Below are 22,674 nucleotides of genomic sequence, written 5' to 3'. Positions count from 1 at the left end.
ATGCAGTAAAATCACTTATGTACTTCCATACCTTCCTCACTGGCTGATAAGAACAACTCCCACATTTCTATTTGTACACACCTCTGCTAGCTGGACACTAACTCAGGACATTAACTTTTTTCAAGAGAGAAAAAACTATTACATTTTGAAATTCACTCATTCAGATGAAACAAAGACATTTACCACTGTGCCCCTTCAACAGTTTATTATACAAAGTAATGTTTTATTTACTACAGGCATAGGAGGGGCTTTATAAACCACACCCCCATTGCGAGCGATAAGGTTTTTTTTGCGGCGGTTTGCGCTCATCAGGCTTACCACTCATATTACGAGTTGAAAGTAAACACAATTGCGCTCAAGCGATCTACGCTAGAATCAGTACTGCGACTGCATAAAACACATAAAAATACATTACAAAGTACACTTACACTCATAACAACAACATCTAATAGAACATTTTTTTTTCAAAAAAAAAACATTGCACAAAAAATTATACAGGCTCAAATATATGAGATCTCAGGTGTTGGAAAATATGCAGGCAAAGGGATTTAACAGAGATACATACACGTGTGTATGTATGTTTGTGTGTGTGTGTATATATATATATATATATATATATATATATATATATATATATATATATATATATATATATATATATATATATATACATATACATATAATCTCTATACACATGTGTATGGATATCATATATTTGAGCCATATAATTTTATATAATAAATATATATGTGTGTACATATGTATTTATAGACATATATTCACATTTAAATACATACTGTATGTAGACATATATACATATGAGAGTATGCAATTGGGTGTGCTCCTTTGGCTTTTATGTGGGAATACGTGAAAGTGCACAAAATATTCTAAGTTTGGATTTTTGCACTTGTCTAGTTAGCACGTGAAAACCGTTTTCTTTAAGCTCATAATACGTGTGCAACCCAACAAATGCAAAAATCTTACTTCTACGCTTGAGTGGGAGTAATTAAGCACTCCACTTGTAATATGGCCCATAGTTAACAAAATTAGCATACAAATTTAATATTAAGGTGACAGCATCAAGATGTTCATGCCATTTACAAAAGAAAAAAAAAACTTTCCCATTTACTTCTGTTATGAAATTTTACTTTCTCTAGGCTGTCTTTCTTGAAAAGCATATCTAGGTATGTTTGGGAGCAATAATACACTGCTGGGACTGGGATATAGCTGGTTATTGGTGGCTGCACACATATTCCTCTTTTCCTCAGCTCACCAGACATGTTCACCTGGTTCACAGTAGTGCATTGCTGCTCTGACTTTAACTATGTGTTTAACAAATTGACATTAAAGCGTTTTATTATTGCACATAACACATTGAAGCATTTACTTTTTGCACTTTTATGTGCCTTTTAAACCATTTCTTGCTATACACAAAATAACTTTGGCTTATTGGCTTACTTATATAGAGCCAGATTACGAATGAAGCGCAAAATTGCACTTTTGTGAGCGCAATATTTGTGCTCCACTTGTAATACCAGTGCATGCAATTGTGCACTGGTATTAGAAGTTACCCGCAATGCGAACGTGACTTGCGTTCACATTGCATGGAAGCTTTGCGCTCACAAGAATGCACTTCCATAGGCTCCAATAGGAGCCCTGATGCCGTCATACACGGCACAGATCCGAGTGCAGTGAAGTGGGTAAGTGGCGCAGCGATGGGCAGCAGATTGTGAAAATATATATATATTTATGTGTTTAAATGTATATTCACACACACAAATAAATAAAAAAATAATATATATATATATATATATATATATATATATATATATCTATCATAATTTTTGTAAGAACTTACCTGATAAATTCATTTCTTTCATATTAGCAAGAGTCCATGAGCTAGTGACGTATGGGATATACATTCCTACCAGGAGGGGCAAAGTTTCCCAAACCTCAAAATGCCTATAAATACACACCTCACCACACCCACAAATCAGTTTAACGAATAGCCAAGAAGTGGGGTGATAAGAAAAAAGTGCGAAAGCATAAAAAACAAGGAATTGGAATAATTGTGCTTTATACAAAAAAATCATAACCACTACAAAAAAGGGTAGCCTCATGGACTCTTGCTAATATGAAAGAAATGAATTTATCAGGTAAGTTCTTACATAAATTATGTTTTCTTTCATGTAATTAGCAAGAGTCCATGAGCTAGTGACGTATGGGATAATGACTACCCAAGATGTGGATCTTTCCACGCAAGAGTCACTAGAGAGGGAGGGATAAAATAAAGACAGCCAATTCCGCTGAAAAATAATCCACACCCAAAATAAAGTTTAAATCTTATAATGAAGAAAACTGAAATTATAAGCAGAAGAATCAAACTGAAACAGCTGCCTGAAGTATTTTTCTACCAAAAACTGCTTCAGAAGAAGAATACACATCAAAATGGTAGAATTTAGTAAAAGTATGCAAAGAAGACCAAGTTGCTGCTTTGCAAATCTGATCAATCGAAGCTTCATTCCTAAACGCCCAGGAAGTAGAAACTGACCTAGTAGAATGAGCTGTAATCCTTTGAGGCGGAGTTTTACCCGACTCGACATAAGCATGATGAATTAAAGATTTCAACCAAGATGCCAAAGAAATGGCAGAGGCCTTCTGACCTTTCCTAGAACCGGAAAAGATAACAAATAGACTAGAAGTCTTTCAGAAATTCTTAGTAGCTTCAACATAATATTTCAAAGCTCTAACTACATCCAAAGAATGCAATGATCTCTCCTTAGAATTCTTAGGATTAGGACATAATGAAGGAACCACAATTTCTCTACTAATGTTGTTAGAATTCACAACCTTAGGTAAAAATTTAAAAGAAGTTTGCAACACCGCCTTATCCTGATGGAAAATTAGAAAAGAAGACTCACAAGAAAGAGCAGATAATTCAGAAACTCTTCTAGCAGAAGAGATGGCCAAAAGAAAACAAAACTTTCCAAGAAAGTAATTTAATGTCCAGTGAATGCATAGGTTCAAACGGAAGAGCTTGAAGAGCCCCCAGAACCAAATTCAAACTCCAAGGAGGAGAAATTGACTTAATAACAGGTTTTATACGAACCAAAGCTTGTACAAAACAATGAATATCAGGAAGAATAGCAATCCTTCTGTGAAAAAGAACAGAAAGAGCAGAGATTTGTCCTTTCAAGGAACTTGCAGACAAACCTTTATCCAAACCATCCTGAAGAAACTGAAAAATTCTCGGAATTCTAAAAGAATGCCAGGAAAAATGATGAGAAAGACACCAAGAAATGTATGTCTTCCAGACTCGATAATATATCTTCCTAGATACAGATCTACGAGCCTGTAACATAGTATTAATCACAGAGTCAGAGAAACTTCTTTGACAAAGAATCAAGCGTTCAATCTCCATACCTTTTAAATTTAAGGATTTGAGATCCTGATGGTAAAAAAGGACCTTGTGACAGAAGGACTGGTCTTAACGGAAGAGTCCACGGTTGGCAAGAAGCCATGCGGACAAGATCCGTATACCAAAACCTGTGAGACCATGCTGGAGCCACCAGCAGAAAAAACGAGCATTCCTTCAGAATCTTGGAGATTACTCTTGGAAGAAGAACTAGAGGCGGAAAGATATAGGCAGGATGATACTTCCAAGGAAGTGACAATGCATCCACTGCTTCCGCCTGAGGATCCCTGGATCTGGACAGATACCTGGGAAGTTTCTTGTTTAGATGAGAAGCCATCAGATCTATTTCTGGAAGTCCCCACATATGAACAATCTGAAGAAACACCTCTGGGTGAAGAGACCACTCGCCCGGATGTAACGTTTGGCGACTGAGATAATCCGCTTTCCAATTGTCAATACCTGGGATATGAACCGCAGAGATTAGACAGGAGCTGGATTCCACCCATACCAGTATTCGAGATACTTCTTTCATAGCCAGAGGACTGTGAGTCCCTCCTTGATGATTGATATATGCCACAGTTGTGACATTGTTTGTCTGAAAACAAATGAACGATTCTCTCTTTAGAAGAGGCCATGACTGAAGAGCTTCTGAAAATTGCACGGAGTTCCAAAATATTGATTGGTAATCTCACCTCCTGAGATTTCCCAAACCCCTTGTGCTGTCAGAAACCCCCATACAGCTCCCCAACCTGTCAGACTTGCATCTGTTGAGATCACAGTCCATGTTGGAAGAAAAAAGAAGCCCCCTGAACTAAACGATGGTGGTCTGTACCACGTCAGAGGGTGTCGAACAATCAGTTTTAAAGATATTAAATGAGATATATCTGTATAATCCCGGCACCACTGGTTCAGCATACAGAGCTGAAGAGGTCGCATGTGAAAATGAGCAAAGGGGAACACGTCCAATGCAGCAGTCATAAGAACCTAGAATTTCCATGCATAAGGCTACCGAAGGGAATGATTGAGACTGAAGGTTTCGATAAGCTGAAACCAATTTCAGACGTCTCCTGTCCAACAGAGACAGAGTCATGGACACTGAATCTATCCGGAAATCTAAAAAAGGTTACTCTTGTCTGAGGAATCAACAAACTTTTTGGTTAATTGATCCTCCAACCATGTTCTTGAAGAAACAACACTCATAAAAAGCTGGAAAGGATCTTTCCATTGAAAATGAGCAAAGGGAATTGAATCCAATGCTGTTAAAACTTCTATGCATATATAGCAACTGAAGGAAATAATAGAGACTAAAGGTACCAACAGACGGAACCCAATACAAATTGTCCCTTGTCTGATAGAGACAAAGATAGTGACATAAACCATCTGGAAACCTAAAAAAAGGTGACCCTTGCATGAGGAATCAAGAGCTTTTGAAAAAAAGATCCTCTAACTATGTCCTGAAGAGCAAGTGAAACATATGAGAATCCGCATCCTCAGGAAATAATCTGAATGAAAACCGAAAAATGAAGAATACGCATTTATTGTATCTAAAGAAAACAAATAATGCTATCAATGACCACAAAAAGGCAAAATAGTTTGAATAAAACTCCAAAACCCAGTTCCTAGAAAAGGAACTGGAATAAAAACCCCAGAAGATTCCAGGTCTGAGCAGCGCTTGAACCCCATGGGTACCCAGCCATGCGTCAACAGTATCCAAAATATATAGGACAGAAACACACTGAAAGAAAGTGTTGGCCTTACTGGAATAAAATCAAAGAAATTTGGACAAAATAGAACCAAATAAATTTCAAAGACGTCTTAACCTGCCCCTTACCAGCCAAGCTGGAATACGGGATGTGCATAGCAACATTAGGGAGCTAATTTCGAACCCCAATTAAAAACCTGTTACTTGGGAAAGAACTCAGGATTCATTCCTTAATAAGAACAACCAAACTAGTATAAGCTTAAAGTTTTAGTCTTAGAACTCAATCTTGAAGCCCATAGTAACAGTTAAGAATTGAATCCAATTATAATTGATTATCTTAGAACAAAAAAAAAATATGGATTTTCTTTTTTTTTTTTTTTTTTAAATCACAGAATTCTTCTAGCTAAAATAGCTAAAGACATAGATTAACCCTCATTTGCGAATATATTCAATAAAATGAAGACACAAATGAAATCATTAGCATGATAGTCCAGTTTAAAGGACCAGTCAAAACAGAGGACTTGCAAAATGCAAAACAACAAGACAAATGCAACGGCACCCAGTCTAGTAAATGTTGTCCCTTAACAATGCTAAAATAAATCATGATCTGATACTTGATCTTAAAGTAAACAGAAAAAATGAAGCAATTGCAATATCACAGGACCAAGAAAAGTACCTGAAACTAAACAATTTTCCAAAAATAAGATACAACTATATAAAGGAAAATAAATACTATTTTGCTATAAAAACAATAGCAAAATTAGTAGGAGTAGAGATAGCTCCAATAAATTGGAGAACCCTCCAAATTGAATTTAACTGATGACAAAGAATATAGTTTAAAAATAAAAGAAAATTCTCAGCCTATTCCATTCCCTAGTATGGGGAATTGGAAAGAAAACCTCCTGAAATCACAGAAGAATAAAAAGGCAGAAATAGTGTCAGCTAGTCTTAAAGAACTAGTTACCTTAATATCCAAAATAATCAACACCTCTTCAACAAAGAACAAATGTACTTTAATAATAAAAAAATTATATAAAAAAGTAGATTTGTTAGTGTCAATATCTGATGAAGAGAATTTCTGAAAGAGAAAAAAACATCATCAGAGAAGGATCAATCAGTATGTTGTTGGTTATTTGAAACTTCAATAATTAAAAAAGAAGTGAAAAAGACCTAAAAATCGTATTAGAAGGCACAAAGTCAGACATAGCATAGCCTTAATCAGAAAAAATATTTCTTACAAATCTTCTAAACATTTCTTGCACTTAAGAATGGAAATGTATAAAGCATAAATACTAATGGAATCTGCATGTAAAAGTATATCATAATAACTTATTACAAACCATAGCTAAAGATAAACATTTATAACATTTAAAATAAATGAACTTAGCTTTGGTAGAACTGAAACTCAGTTAAGCGTTTTTCCAGAAGTATCTTCTGACTCAGGGACAAACTAAGACATCTTGCAATATGTAATAGAAAAAACAACATATAAAACAAAATTGATCAAGTTCCTTAAATGACAGTTTCAGGAATGGGAAAAAATGCCAGTAAACAAGCTTCTAGCAACCAGAAGCAATAAATAATGAGACTTAAATAATGTGGAGACAATAGTGACGCCCATATATTTTAGCGCCAAAAAAGACGCCCACATTATTTGGCGCCTAAATGCTTTTGGCGCCAAAAATGACGCCACATCCGGAACCCCGACACTTTTGGCGCAAAAAAAAACGTAAAAAAATGACACAACTTCCGGCGACACGTATGACGCCGGAAACAGAAAAAAAAAATTTGCGCCATAAAAGTCCGTGCCAAGAATGACGCAATAAAATGAAGCATTTTCAGCCCCCGCGAGCCTAATAGCCCACAGGGAAAAAGTCAAATTTTAAGGTAAGAAAAAAATTGATTAATTCATATGCATTATCCCAAATATGAAACTGACTGTCTGAAATAAGGAATGTTGAACATCCTGAGTCAAGGCAAATAAATGTTTGAACACATATATTTAGAACTTTATATAAAAGTGCCCAACCATAGCTTAGAGTGTCACAGAAAATAAGACTTACTTACCCCAGGACACTCCTCTACAAGTAGTAGAAAGCCAAACCAGTACTGAAACGAAAATCAGTAGAGGTAATGGTATATATAAGAGTATATTGTCGATCTGAAAAGGGAGGTAAGAGATGAATCTCTACGACCGATAACAGAGAACCTATGAAATAGACCCCGTAGAAGGAGATCATTGAATTCAAATAGGCAATACTCTCCTCACATCCCTCTGACATTCACTGCACGCTGAGAGGAAAACTGGGCTCCAACCTGCTGCGGAGCGCATATCAACGTAGAATCTAGCACAAACTTACTTCACCACCTCCATAGGAGGCAAAGTTTGTAAAACAGATTTGTGGGTGTGGTGAGGGGTGTATTTATAGGCATTTTGAGGTTTGGGAAACTTTGCCCCTCCTGGTAGGAATGTATATCCCATACGTCACTAGCTCATGGACTCTTGCTAATTACATGAAAGAAAAATATATATATATATATATATATATATATATATATATATATTTTTTTTTTTTTTTCCCCATAGTCCCCATAGACTGCAATGTAAAGGCACTTTTCAGTGCCATTTTTTTTTTCTTATGCCCCACAACCGCTCACTTAAACTTCTTATAAATTCATTGCAGTTATTTTTTAATTAAATAAAGATGCTACTATTTTTTTTATTAAAGAACACTACACTTAATTTTGGGGGGCAACTGACGCACATTTTTAAAATTTACCAGAGATCTGATCTCTGGTTAATTTTCGAAGCGCTAATTTCTATTGCGAGCTTGCGGTAGCAATAATCAGCCACTTGTAATGGCTGGTTAGTTATTGTAAGCCCGTAAACATTATTTATTGTACACCCGTCATTCGGTAGAGCTGCTGATTGGATCAGAAGATTCTGCTCTGGTCCAGCAATGATCTGCTGGTTATGAGGAATACTTTAACCATGTGTTTAACCCCCAAAGAAGAGTTAGGCACATAGCTCTGCAGCATTGCTAGTGATAAAATTGTATTCTCTAACTAATTAGAGAATATCATTTTATCACTATAATTTCCCTTATCACTATAATGTCTCTTTAACTCGCATAACACAAATTACTTTCTAACTTATCAATAAATTGATTTAATTTGTTGTTCTGCCTGGAAAAAAAAAACCTTTAGGCTATTTTACTTGTTCAGCACATTTCTGTTAAAGGGACACTGAACCCAAATTTGTTCATTTGTAATTCAGAAAGAGCATGCAATTTGAAGCAACTTTCTAATTTACTCCTATTATCAATTTTTCTTCGTTCTCTTGCTATCATTTTTTTTTTTTTAAAATAAAGCATCTAAGCTTTTTTTTTTTGTTTCAGTACTCTGGACAGCACTTTTTTATAGGTGGATGAATTTATCCACCAATCAGCAAGGACAACCCAGGTTCACCAAAAATGGGCCGGCATCTAAACTTACATTCTTGCATTTCAAATAAAGATACCAAGAGAATGAAGATAATTTGATAATAGGGGTAAATTCGAAATTTGCTTGAAATTTCATGCTCAATCTGAATCACGAAATATTAAATTTTGGGTACAGTGTCCCTTTAATTGAGTTGCCAACTTGTGTCCCACCCTAAAAAAAGAACAAAAAAAAACAAAAACTTTCATTTCGATACTCATTGGCCTACAGGGTTGCCAGGGGTCCTCCAGGTGACTGGGCGCAGGTGCTAGGTGGCCCCTCCCCAAAGCTCTAACTTAGGCCTCACCCTATATAATTATTACACAGGCACAGAGCAGTTTTACACACTTATTATCAGTAAAACAAAAAACGCACACACAAAAATAAGAGATTTTTACCTCAGTCGCTACATGTAAAGCACACAGCATTTTTTTTATCAGATAGGATCCTTTTTAAGCTCCATGGCAACCAGTAACACAGGGTAGTGCATACACAGTGTTTAAAGGTACATTTAAACACTAAATAAATGCTATATAGAATGATACATTCAAAGAAAAGGTTAGACTAAGACTAAAATGTAGATGTATTTTTAAAGTTTCATTAGCTGTTTAAATATTGCCAAAATAAGTGTTAAGTTTTAGTGTCTATAAAATAATGAGAGCTGCCATATTGTAACTTAGGTTACCTTCTGTGCTGTGGCCAATTAGAGACAGTTATAAATAGCTCACTAGAGAGAGTGCAGCCAATGACTGTGTGGAATATAACAGCGTTCTGCACTTCCATTTGTAACAGGAACTGAAAAGCTCACAATTTCAAAATGGAATTACATGAAAGGGGATCAAAATAAATAATTAAAATATATTGCAGAGTATATTATATATATATATATATATATATATATATATATATATATATATATATATACGATTTATCATTTTATATTACCATCCGAAAGTGTTTAATGCCCTCTTAATTCTTTCTGGACCATGTTTGTAATGCATAGAGTCATAAGAACCCTTTAAACTCCAGCTGCCTCTCAGGGGGCTTTTTTTTTTTTTTTATAAATTGTCCACTTTAAAACATTAAAGTGTCCAGCATTTTTGTATAGATTTTTCTAGACATTCAGCTAAAATACTGTCTGTACGAATACTGTCGAGTTGAATACTGGACACCTGGCTACTCTTGCCTTACAGCATAACAATATTTTGTAATCTTCTTTGATTTATTGCATGAACTAATTAAAAGTGTAATCTGGTGAAATCTTGCCTATTGGCTTTTCAGTGCTTACTGCTTGTACCCTCTAAATTATTACTAGTTTTTAATCCTATCCTTAGTTGTTTTTTTATTATACATCTTGGTAATATCAAGTGTACAAAAATATGAAGCCATATTCTTAAAACCAGATCTGTCCAAATCTCTTTAAAAACAGTTGGCGAATGAAAGTACAAAAGAATATTGTAGATAACTTCCAAAGCTGTTAATGCTTATCTATATTTGTTAACTGCATGTGCCAGTCTATTTGTATTGTTACATTTATTTTAATACTCTATAGAATATACTATTTAATTCAATATATTATTATTGATATAATATTCTCCCTTTTATAAGGGTGGATTCCCATCACAACAGTTTCCATCTGGAACAATGTTCAATGTAAGTATAGTGTTGTGTGTGAGAAAAAGGTGGAGAACTGTTTTAATATTACTAATATAATACTAATATAACTACTTTTTAGGAGCTGTTTAACGTTATGGCAGAATGAATAGTACCCTTTTGTTTAAGAATTCTACAAACATAGGTTAATGCCCCCTTTATTTGTTGCACTGGTAAATCTTAGCATTTCAAAATTGCTAGGATTTACCATCTCTTTAAAGGGACATGAAACCCAAATTGTTTCTTTCATGATTTAGAAAGAGCGTGTAATTTTTAAACAACTTTCTAATTTACTTCTATTATCTAATTTGCTTAATTCTCTTGATATCCTTTGCTGAAAAGCATATCTAGATAGGCTTAGTAGCTGCTGACTGGTGGATGCACATAGATGCCTTGTGTGATTGGCTCACCCATGTGCATTGCTATTTCTTCAACAAAGGATATCTAAAGAATAAAGCAAATTAGATAATAGAAGTAAATTGGAATGTTGTTTAAAATTGTATTCCTTAACTGAATCATGACATAAATATTTTGGGTTTAGTGTCCCTTTAACATTCAGGAGCTGCTACTAATGTATTTCTTTTCTAAAACTAATTTGGAGGCAAAAAGTTGAGATTTAATAAATCTCATTTAAAATTTATTTCCCAGAATCCAAAGTAGCAGTGGACATTATATTTATGGACAAGGTTTTTAATCCATATAAGTATTTAAACTGTCAGTTTATGGTATGTGACACATTTGCCCACATGAATGTGTCTCATCTGTTCTATTTTTTTTTTATTATTTTTTTTTTTTTACATATTGTGCTGCTATACAAGAGGTGCCAATCTATGCCTTTTTAAAAAAATAAAAAAAAATCTTTATTTTAGCCTGGATTCCCCCAACAACCTGGCTTTGCCCCTCAGCAGTTTCCTCCTGGAGCTGGATATGTAAGTATGAAATGCAAATTAAAGTAAAAAAATGAACTAAGCAAAATATTTTTAGTGTAAAAAATACTCTATAAAAACATAAAACATCTGTATTTAAAGGGACATTTAAATTGATGGTAAATCTGATTTATCATCACTAAAAATAAGTTGTAGTTTAATTCATGGCTTACTAAAAAAAAAAAAGTGCTAAACTCACCCTTTCTGTGCTGCAGAAGATCGCTAAAGTCAGCGCCTCTGGCCGCCCACGAAACAGCGCTCTTTACCAATGAGGTGATGTTTCCACCTCTAAACCAATAGCTGTGCTAGGATTTCAGTTGACAAGCACGGCTATTGGTTTAGAGGTGGAAATGTCACCTCACGAAAGAAGAGCGCCGTAGCCGCTGACTTTAGCAATCTACTGCGGCACAGACAGGGTGAGTTAAGCAACCTTTTTTTAGTAAGTCATGAATTAAACTACAGTTTATTTTTAGTGATGGTAAATATTTTTTTTTAAATGCTCGGATTTACCATCACTTGAAAACTAAACACATGTTATAAGCATAGTATTGAGGTTGTTTTCCACATCCCTCTAGTCATGGGTGCCGCCATGTGGAAATCTATTATTTCACTACATTCCATTGCTGTGTTTTCACTTCATGCAGTAACTTTCCTTCAGATACCTGCAGTGTAACCTTGGTTCTATAATGGTATCACCTATGAGTAGGGAAATGTATTGGTGTTTAGTGTCCCTTTTAAGGACAACCCTCTCATAATAGTGTATATACAGGTAGCCCTCAGTTTACGCCGGGGTTAGGTTCCAGAAGGAATGGTTGTAAATTGAAACCCAGTTTATAATGTAAGTCAATGGGAAGTGAGGGAGATAGGTTCCAGGACCCTCTCAAAATTGTCATCAGTAACACCTAATACATTATTTTTAAAGCTTTGAAATGAAGACTTTACATGCTAAACAGCATTATAAACCTAATAAAATAATCACACAACACAAAATATATAATTAAAATAAGTTAAATGAACAAAAACATTTGCTAAACAGCATTATAAACCTAATAAAATAATCACACAACACAGACTTCACTTGCATTTTTCTGCAAACAGTTCTTTCTATGCATTCAAATCTGGACTGAGTTATAGACAGGAAGATCTTGTTCCTTTGAAATCTGCTCGATAGCTCAGGTCCGGTTAAACTGATTAATTTCAGCTTGCTTGACTTTGCTGCAACTCAAGCGGACAGCTCCACCTACTGGCTATTTTAATAAATGCACTGCTTCTGAATGCTTTTCAATAGCAGTCACTTGACTGGAACAAAAGGTTGTTATTCTGAAACGGTGTAAATAGAACCGTTGTAAAACAAGGGCCACCTGTATTTGTTGTTTTATTCGTTTCTTCCCATGCTCTTTTATCTTACTGTACTTGATTTAATCTCTTTGCAGCCAAACCAGTTTCCTTCTGCACCATTCCAAATGGCAAATTTTGTAAGTTTTTATTTTTTTATTTTGTTAGTGTTGAACACTTTGCAAACCCAAGTTTCTGTAAAATGATTTACCACATAACAATGCCTATTACTTTATTATAAATGTAGTAAACAATAGAATGTGTATATATACCTATTTTCTTATAGATTTTATGTGGCATATGATTTTGGATATTTTACCAATCATTAGAGATGATTAAATAGTATAAAAAGGGGTATTGTAAATCAGGTGTTTATATATTGCAAAGAAAGAAAACAAAATTTATGCTTGCCTGATAAATTTATTTATTTCTAGATACGGTGAGTCCACGCACCCCCCCCCCTTTATTTTGAGACAGTTTTTGTATTTAAACCTCAGGCACCTCTACACCTTGTGTTATTTCCTTTCTCTCTTTTTCCTTCGGTCGAATGACTGGGGATAGTGGGAAGGGAAATGATACGTAACAGCTTTGCTGTGGTGCTCTTTGACTCCTCCTGCTGGCCAGGAGTGATATTCCCAACAGTAATTGACGATTCCGTGGACTCACCATGTCAAAGAACATTTATCAGGTAAGCATCCATTTTTTTTTTTATTTTTTTTTAACAATTTAAATGAAATTTTAGTTGAGAAAAGTTGCTATTTGAATAAAAAAAAAACTGCATTTGAAAACAAAATAACGCCAATATATTCTCAAGCAAATTAAGTTCTGTAAGTAACTGGAGTATTAGAAGCTTGTTGATGATATTTTTGCAAGGATTTTCTAATTCTTTTTTTGGAGGCAAAGAATGCAAAATCAAAGCGAAAGTAAATCATGGCAACCAAGTAGTTCAGTATTGATTCACTTTCTGATATATTTGAATGCACTTTTTCTTTCACTTAACAACAATTATTATAAAGTCATGACATGGGTGCAATTAATAATTTCCTATCATTTTCATAATTTTATAATTTACATGTTTAAGCTATTGCAGTCATTAAAGGGCCAGGAAACTAGTCAGAGCATGTGATTTTAAGACTATCGACCATACACTACTGTGTATTTAACCCCACAAATGGGTTAAACGCACAGTAGAAGTGTTGATTGGGACCCATGGAGCAGTGCTGATACAGAGTAAAAACTGCCATTGATCAAATCCTCGAGCGATATTTCTACTGTGTGTCTAACAAATTAGAGCATGTAATTTTTTTATAATATAATAGCTCTTTAGTGAACACTAGGGGGATTGTATTTAACGTGTGTATGAATTATAAAGTGTAATGTGAATTATAATATTTTACTGGTCATTTAAAAAATAAAAAATAAAAAAAAATTATTGAATTGAATATGTGCAGGGTTTTGAACTTGTCCAAAATGTTTTTGAAATGGTTCCAGAGAAGTGTTCTCCTAATAATTAAACTACTAGTGCCAAACTGTCCCTTTTCAAGTTATGGGGGTTGGGTTCATGGCACAAATTCATCTGATAAGTGTAAAATAAATGGGTTATCACTGGGTTTTACAACAGTTGGTTCAAATTAGAAAACAACATGAAAAGCCATGTGAGGCACTTTGCATGGGAATTCTGATTGACTGAAATGGGAGCCAATCACGTGTGTCATATATAACATTGTGCTCACTCCTGTGGAGTTATTAAGAGTCGACACTGACTGGCTAAAATGCATGTATGTCAAAAGAACTGTTATAAGAGACAGTCTGCAAAGGCTTAGAAAAAAGGTAAAAAGTGTATTAATATAACAGTGTTGGTTATGCAAAACTTGGGAATGGGTAATAAAGGGATTAACTATCTTTTTAAATAATAATTCTGGAGTAGACTGTCCCTTTAAGCTTGCATTAGAACACTTAAGTTTTGTATTAGGATGCTTCTTTAATATTGGGAGTAGGTATTTAAGTTGTTACATTCACCATTTAATCCCTTGATCTATATTTGTAGGCAGTTCCATACCAGGCTTTAATCCCTGGCGGAATGTTCCCTTCCAAGACTATTATCGTCAGAGGAGCAGTTACTAGTAACCCCAAAAGGTAAGAGGCAATATTTCTTCATAAGAGGAATAGGTATTTATTTATAAAACGTTGCTCTCAGACCATTTGATTGTAAGTATCCTTTCATGACTAACTCACTGAAAAATCTGGACCAAACCTGATCTAAAATGGATTATATCCACTAAAGGACATATTTCTCCAACATAGGTGTGTCCGGTCCACGGCGTCATCCTTACTTGTGGGATATTCTCCTCCCCAACAGGAAATGGCAAAGAGCCCAGCAAAGCTGGTCACATGATCCCTCCTAGGCTCCGCCTTCCCCAGTCATTCTCTTTGCCGTTGTACAGGCAACATCTCCACGGAGATGGCTTAGAGTTTTTTAGTGTTTAACTGTAGTTTTTATTATTCAATCAAGAGTTTGTTATTTTAAAATAGTGCTGGTATGTACTATTTACTCTGAAACAGAAAAGAGATGAAGATTTCTGTTTGTAAGAGGAAAATGATTTTAGCAACCGTTACTAAAATCGATGGCTGTTTCCACACAGGACTGTTGAGAGGAATTAACTTCAGTTGGGGGAACAGTGAGCAGACTTTTGCTGCTTGAGGTATGACACATTCTAACAAGACGATGTAATGCTGGAAGCTGTCATTTTCCCTATGGGATCCGGTAAGCCATTTTTATTACAGACAGAAAAAAAGGGCTTCACAAGGGCTTTTTAAGACTGTAGACATTTTCTGGGCTAAATCGATTTATATATAAACATATTTTATACTCCATAGCCTTGAGGAATTATTTTAATCTTGGGAATTTTGTAAAATAACCGGCAGGCACTGTATTGGACACCTTATTCTCTGGGGGCTTTCCCTAATCATAGGCAGAGTCTCATTTTCGCGCCTGTATTGCGCACTTGTTTTGGAGAAGCATGACATGCAGATGCATGTGTGAGGAGCTCTGATACATAGAAAAGACTTTCTGAAGGCGTCATTTGGTATCGTATTCCCCTTTGGGCTTGGTTGGGTCTCAGCAAAGCAGATACCAGGGACTGTAAAGGGGTTAAATATGAAAACGGCTCCGGTTCCGTTATTTTAAGGGTTAAAGCTTCCAAATTTGGTGTGCAATACTTTTAAGGCTTTAAGACACTGTGGTGAAATTTTGGTGAATTTTGAACAATTCCTTCATACTTTTTCGCAATTGCAGTAATAAAGTGTGTTCAGTTTAAAATTTAAAGTGACAGTAACGGTTTTATTTTAAAACGTTTTTTGTACTTTGTTATCAAGTTTATGCCTGTTTAACATGTCTGAACTACCAGATAGACTGTGTTCTGAATGTGGGGAAGCCAAGGTTCCTTCTCATTTAAATAGATGTGATTTATGTGACACAAAATTTAGAGAAAATGATGCCCAAGATGATTCCTCAAGTGAGGGGAGTAAGCATGGTACTGCATCATCCCCTCCTTCGTCTACACCAGTCTTGCCCACACAGGAGGCCCCTAGTACATCTAGCGCGCCAATACTCCTTACTATGCAACAATTAACGTCTGTAATGGATAATTCTATCAAAAACATTTTAGCCAAAATGCCCACTTATCAGCGAAAGCGCGACTGCTCTGTTTTAGAAAATACTGAAGAGCATGAGGACGCTGATGATATTGGTTCTGAAGGGCCCCTACACCAGTCTGAGGGGGCCAGGGAGGTTTTGTCTGAGGGAGAAATTTCAGATTCAGGGAAAATTTCTCAACAAGCTGAACCTGATGTGATTACATTTAAATTTAAGTTGGAACATCTCCACGCTCTGCTTAAGGAGGTGTTATCCACTCTGGATGATTGTGAGAATTTGGTCATTCCAGAGAAACTATGTAAAATGGACAAGTTCCTAGAGGTCCCGGGGCCCCCCGAAGCTTTTCCTATACCCAAGCGGGTGGCGGACATTGTAAATAAAGAATGGGAAAGGCCCGGTATACCTTTCGTCCCTCCCCCCATATTTAAAAAATTGTTTCCTATGGTCGACCCCAGAAAGGACTTATGGCAGACAGTCCCCAAGGTCGAGGGGGCGGTTTCTACTCTAAACAAACGCACCACTATACCCATAGAAGATAGTTGTGCTTTCAAAGATCCTATGGATAAAAAATTAGAAGGTTTGCTTAAAAAGATGTTTGTTCAGCAAGGTTACCTTCTACAACCAATTTCATGCATTGTTCCTGTCACTACAGCCGCGTGTTTCTGGTTCGATGAGCTAGAAAAGGCGATCAATAATAATTCTTCTTCTTATGAGGAGATTATGGACAGAATTCGTGCTCTCAAATTGGCTAATTCTTTCACCCTAGACGCCACTTTGCAATTGGCTAGGTTAGCGGCGAAAAATTCTGGGTTTGCTATTGTGGCGCGCAGAGCGCTTTGGTTAAAATCTTGGTCAGCGGATGCGTCTTCCAAGAACAAATTGCTTAACATTCCTTTCAAGGGGAAAACGCTGTTTGGCCCTGACTTGAAAGAGATTATCTCTGATATCACTGGGGGCAAGGGCCACGCCCTTCCTCAGGATAGGTCTTTCAAGGCCAAAAATAAACCTAATTTTCGTCCCTTTCGCAGAAACGGACCAGCCCCAAGTGCTACGTCCTCTAAGCAGGAGGGTAATACTTCTCAAGCCAAGCCAGCCTGGAGACCAATGCAAGGCTGGAACAAAGGAAAGCAGGCCAAGAAACCTGCCACTGCTACCAAGACAGAATGAGATGTTGGCCCCCGATCCGGGACCGGATCTGGTGGGGGGCAGACTCTCTCTCTTCGCTCAGGCTTGGGCAAGAGATGTTCTGGATCCTTGGGCGCTAGAAATAGTCTCCCAAGGTTATCTTCTGGAATTCAAGGGGCTTCCCCCAAGGGGGAGGTTCCACAGGTCTCAATTGTCTTCAGACCACATAAAAAAACAGGCATTCTTGCATTGTGTAGAAGACCTGTTAAACATGGGAGTGATTCATCCTGTTCCATTAGGAGAACAAGGGATGGGGTTCTACTCCAATCTGTTCGTAGTTCCCAAAAAAGAGGGAACGTTCAGACCAATCTTAGATCTCAAGATCCTAAACAAGTTTCTCAAGGTTCCATCGTTCAAAATGGAAACCATTCGAACAATTCTTCCTTCCATCCAGGAAGGTCAATTCATGACCACGGTGGATTTAAAGGATGCGTATCTACATATTCCTATCCACAAGGAACATCATCGGTTCCTAAGGTTCGCATTCCTGGACAAGCATTACCAGTTTGTGGCACTTCCGTTCGGATTAGCCACTGCTCCAAGGATTTTCACAAAGGTACTAGGGTCCCTTCTAGCGGTGCTAAGACCAAGGGGCATTGCAGTAGTACCTTACTTGGACGACATTCTGATTCAAGCGTCGTCCCTTCCTCAAGCAAAGACTCACACGGACATTGTCCTGGCCTTTCTCAGATCTCACGGATGGAAAGTGAACGTAGAAAAGAGTTCTCTATCTCCGTCAACAAGGGTTCCCTTCTTGGGAACAATAATAGACTCCTTAGAAATGAGGATTTTTCTGACAGAGGCCAGAAAAACAAAACTTCTAAACTCTTGTCAAATACTTCATTCTGTTCCTCTTCCTTCCATAGCGCAGTGCATGGAAGTAATAGGTTTGATGGTAGCGGCAATGGACATAGTTCCTTTTGCGCGCATTCATCTAAGACCATTACAACTGTGCATGCTCAGTCAGTGGAATGGGGACTATACAGACTTGTCTCCGACGATACAAGTAAATCAGAGGACCAGAGATTCACTCCATTGGTGGCTGTCCCTGGACAACCTGTCACAGGGGATGAGCTTCCGCAGACCAGAGTGGGTCATTGTCATGACCGACGCCAGTCTGGTGGGCTGGGGCGCGGTCTGGGGACCCCTGAAAGCTCAGGGTCTTTGGTCTCGGGAAGAATCTCTTCTACCGATAAATATTCTGGAACTGAGAGCGATATTCAATGCTCTCAAGGCTTGGCCTCAGCTAGCAAAGGCCAAGTTCATACGGTTTCAATCAGACAACATGACAACTGTTGCGTACATCAACCATCAGGGGGGAACAAGGAGTTCCCTGGCGATGGAAGAAGTGACCAAAATCATTCAATGGGCGGAGACTCACTCCTGCCACTTGTCTGCAATCCACATCCCAGGAGTGGAAAATTGGGAAGCGGATTTTCTGAGTCGTCAGACATTTCATCCGGGGGAGTGGGAACTCCATCCGGAAATCTTTGCCCAAATTACTCAACTGTGGGGCATTCCAGACATGGATCTGATGGCCTCTCGTCAGAACTTCAAGGTTCCTTGCTACGGGTCCAGATCCAGGGATCCCAAGGCGACTCTAGTAGATGCACTAGTAGCACCTTGGACCTTCAAACTAGCTTATGTATTCCCGCCGTTTCCTCTCATCCCCAGGCTGGTAGCCAGGATCAATCAGGAGAGGGCATCGGTGATCTTGATAGCTCCTGCGTGGCCACGCAGGACTTGGTATGCAGACCTGGTGAATATGTCATCGGCTCCACCATGGAAGCTACCTTTGAGACGAGACCTTCTTGTTCAAGGTCCGTTCGAACATCCGAATCTGGTCTCACTCCAACTGACTGCTTGGAGATTGAACGCTTGATCTTATCAAAGCGAGGATTCTCAGATTCTGTCATTGATACTCTTGTTCAGGCCAGAAAGCCTGTAACTAGAAAAATTTACCACAAAATATGGAAAAAATATATCTGTTGGTGTGAATCTAAAGGATTCCCTTGGGACAAGGTAAAAATTCCTAAGATTCTATCCTTTCTTCAAGAAGGTTTGGAGAAAGGATTATCTGCAAGTTCCTTGAAGGGACAGATTTCTGCCTTGTCTGTGTTACTTCACAAAAAGCTGGCAGCTGTGCCAGATGTTCAAGCCTTTGTTCAGGCTCTGGTTAGAATCAAGCCTGTTTACAAACCTTTGACTCCTCCTTGGAGTCTCAATTTAGTTCTTTCAGTTCTTCAGGGGGTTCCGTTTGAACCCTTACATTCCGTTGATATTAAGTTATTATCTTGGAAAGTTTTGTTTTTGGTTGCAATTTCTTCTGCTAGAAGAGTTTCAGAATTATCTGCTCTGCAGTGTTCTCCTCCTTATCTGGTGTTCCATGCGGATAAGGTGGTTTTACGTACTAAACCTGGTTTTCTTCCGAAAGTTGTTTCTAACAAAAACATTAACCAGGAGATAGTCGTGCCTTCTTTGTGTCCGAATCCAGTTTCAAAGAAGGAACGTTTGTTGCACAATTTGGATGTTGTTCGTGCTCTAAAATTCTATTTAGATGCTACAAAGGATTTTAGACAAACATCTTCCTTGTTTGTTGTTTATTCTGGTAAAAGGAGAGGTCAAAAAGTAACTTCTACCTCTCTCTCTTTTTGGATTAAAAGCATCATCAGATTGGCTTACGAGACTGCCGGACGGCAGCCTCCTGACAGAATCACAGCTCATTCCACTAGGGCTGTGGCTTCCACATGGGCCTTCAAGAACGAGGCTTCTGTTGATCAGATATGTAAGGCAGCGACTTGGTCTTCACTGCACACTTTTACTAAATTTTACAAGTTTGATACTTTTGCTTCTTCTGAGGCTATTTTTGGGAGAAAGGTTTTGCAAGCCGTGGTGCCTTCCATCTAGGTGACCTGATTTTCTCCCTCCCTTCATCCGTGTCCTAAAGCTTTGGTATTGGTTCCCACAAGTAAGGATGACGCCGTGGACCGGACACACCTATGTTGGAGAAAACAGAATTTATGTTTACCTGATAAATTACTTTCTCCAACGGTGTGTCCGGTCCACGGCCCGCCCTGGTTTTTTAATCAGGTCTGATAATTTATTTTCTTTAACTACAGTCACCACGGTATCATATGGTTTCTCCTATGCAAATATTCCTCCTTTACGTCGGTCGAATGACTGGGGAAGGCGGAGCCTAGGAGGGATCATGTGACCAGCTTTGCTGGGCTCTTTGCCATTTCCTGTTGGGGAGGAGAATATCCCACAAGTAAGGATGACGCCGTGGACCGGACACACCGTTGGAGAAAGTAATTTATCAGGTAAACATAAATTCTGTTTTTATATACTTTGTGTTCACTGAATCTCTAGTTAAGTTTATTTCTGACCAACTTAATTTATTCTTGAAGCTAAAGAGGAAGATTTGACTTGTTTTGGAGATACCCACACAAGAGATTGAGTAGTTGTTGCGCTAAAAATCTGCCTTAATGATTACAAAAGCTGTATACTATATGCAAGTACCGCATTCGTGGAGGACCAGAGTGTATCAGAGAAAATGAACAGAAATAAGTCACCTGCTAAAACGTTTATATGTCCAGTTACTTATGATTTGGAAAAGACATAGGGGCCGAATTATCAAGCTCTGAATGGAGCTTGATGCCCCCTTTTCTGCAGAAACATCGGTTATGAAGCAGCGGTCTTAAGACTGCTGCTCCATAACTGGTCCGCTGCCTCTGAGGCTGCTGTCTGAAGTCCGCCCGATCCTATACGATCAGGCTGATTGACACAGGGGGCGGCTTTGCACAAGCAGTTCTGGTGAACTGCTTGTGCAATGTTAAATACCGACAGCGTATGCTGTTGGCATTCAGTGATGTCTCAGACATGATACGCTACAGTGTATCATGTCAGACAGACATTGATAAATTGGCCCCATAGTCTCATCTTTTCTGGGCTTCCTTAAGTACATTTTCAGAATTGCGTGTGTTACTTTTTTTTCTTTATGACATTGCTAATACGCTTTTTAATTTGTATTTCTAAATTGTTGTGTTATGCATTGACATTGTGGATAACATGCGCAAATACTTCACTGCTATTGATGTAATTGTACATTATTTTTTACATAATTCTGTGCGCATATCGCTAATTAAATCAAATCTACACACTCTTCTTTTTATACACACTAGATAAACAATGCAGTTAGTATAGTGTTTTTTGTGACGTATACAAAAAAATTAAATAAAACTTTTTTTTCAGGTTTCATATCAATTTTAAGTACAGCGGAGGAACAGTATTCCACTTTAACCCAAGGTTTGATGAAAAAGTAATTGTAAGAAACAGTAAACTGAACAACAGTTGGGGAAAAGAAGAGCGCCAGTTGCCTGGCTGTGGAATGATGTTTGCGCCAGGGCAAAGCTTTGTGGTAAGTAAGCAAGATGTTCCCTGTATAGTGTTACACATTCACTTACATTTACTGCATGAACTTAACTCTTTCACGTCTCTAGGAACCTTAAACCGATCTGTTAATTTCTACTATGAATATATCTCAACCTTAAAAAAACTTTTTTCATGTTAAAACAAAAACAATGACTTGCGCATTTCAAGCTATTTTAAACGTAAAATCTGCAATGCTTTGTCTAATATAGACACAACAAAAATGTGACTTGTATTTCATTTCATAGTTTTCTCTCATATATACTCTTGTATTTATCAATAAATAATTCTCCAACAAACTAGAGCATGACACACAATTGTCATTGAAGTCTATAGGAATATCTGCATACTTTCACACATTTGTTTAGCCTGTGCATCATTTAAGAGATTAATCAATTTGGGCACCCCCATAGGAAGATGCAGTAGACTTCAGTGTCTCTTTTACAAATAAAAGTTAAACGTTGCTCAGTAAGCTGTGCAATAAAAGATGTGGCAATTTCTATGTTGTGTAAGTTTCTTTGTTAATGTGTAAAAATATCCAGTGGTTTGCATACATATTCTAATTCATATGGTTTGTAATGAATGCTATATTTCTGTACTTTCAATAAAGCTGAATTAAAACAATACTAAGTAGCTTACAATTCATTCTTTTTACTGTTACACTAATAAAATCATTAAATTGAGGGATCGTCACAAAAATATCAAAATCATGAGACACAGGTTGAGTACTGTGTATATTTATATCTAATATAGGACAGAAAGCAGCATTTTCTGCCCAACAGTTTTTTCTTTTCTTGCAGCAGCTAATTTGGGATGTCAATAGCATGCTTGTCCTTATTGTACCAGAAAGGGTTGGCCTTATTTTTTATTAAAATAAATCTTTACTAAATTGTCA

General features: G+C 37.2%; 1 protein-coding gene across 1 annotated transcript in view; it reads left to right on the top strand.

Moving 5' to 3' along the window:
• LOC128652487 (galectin-9) overlaps positions 1 to 22,674 on the top strand; it is a 64,027-nt gene that overhangs the window by 21,676 nt on the left and 19,677 nt on the right. The window contains exons 5-9 of the mRNA XM_053705424.1: positions 10,206 to 10,250; positions 11,120 to 11,179; positions 12,610 to 12,651; positions 14,559 to 14,647; positions 21,603 to 21,768. Of these exons, the coding sequence (XP_053561399.1) occupies positions 10,206 to 10,250; positions 11,120 to 11,179; positions 12,610 to 12,651; positions 14,559 to 14,647; positions 21,603 to 21,768 (402 nt within the window). The remainder of the gene's footprint in view (positions 1 to 10,205; positions 10,251 to 11,119; positions 11,180 to 12,609; positions 12,652 to 14,558; positions 14,648 to 21,602; positions 21,769 to 22,674) is intronic.

The sequence above is a fragment of the Bombina bombina genome, chromosome 3 (assembly GCF_027579735.1).
Source record: "Bombina bombina isolate aBomBom1 chromosome 3, aBomBom1.pri, whole genome shotgun sequence".
Classification (NCBI taxonomy): Eukaryota; Metazoa; Chordata; class Amphibia; order Anura; family Bombinatoridae; genus Bombina; species Bombina bombina.
The sequence above is the reverse complement of the archived record's forward strand: the minus strand, read 5'-3'. Positions and strand labels throughout refer to the sequence as shown.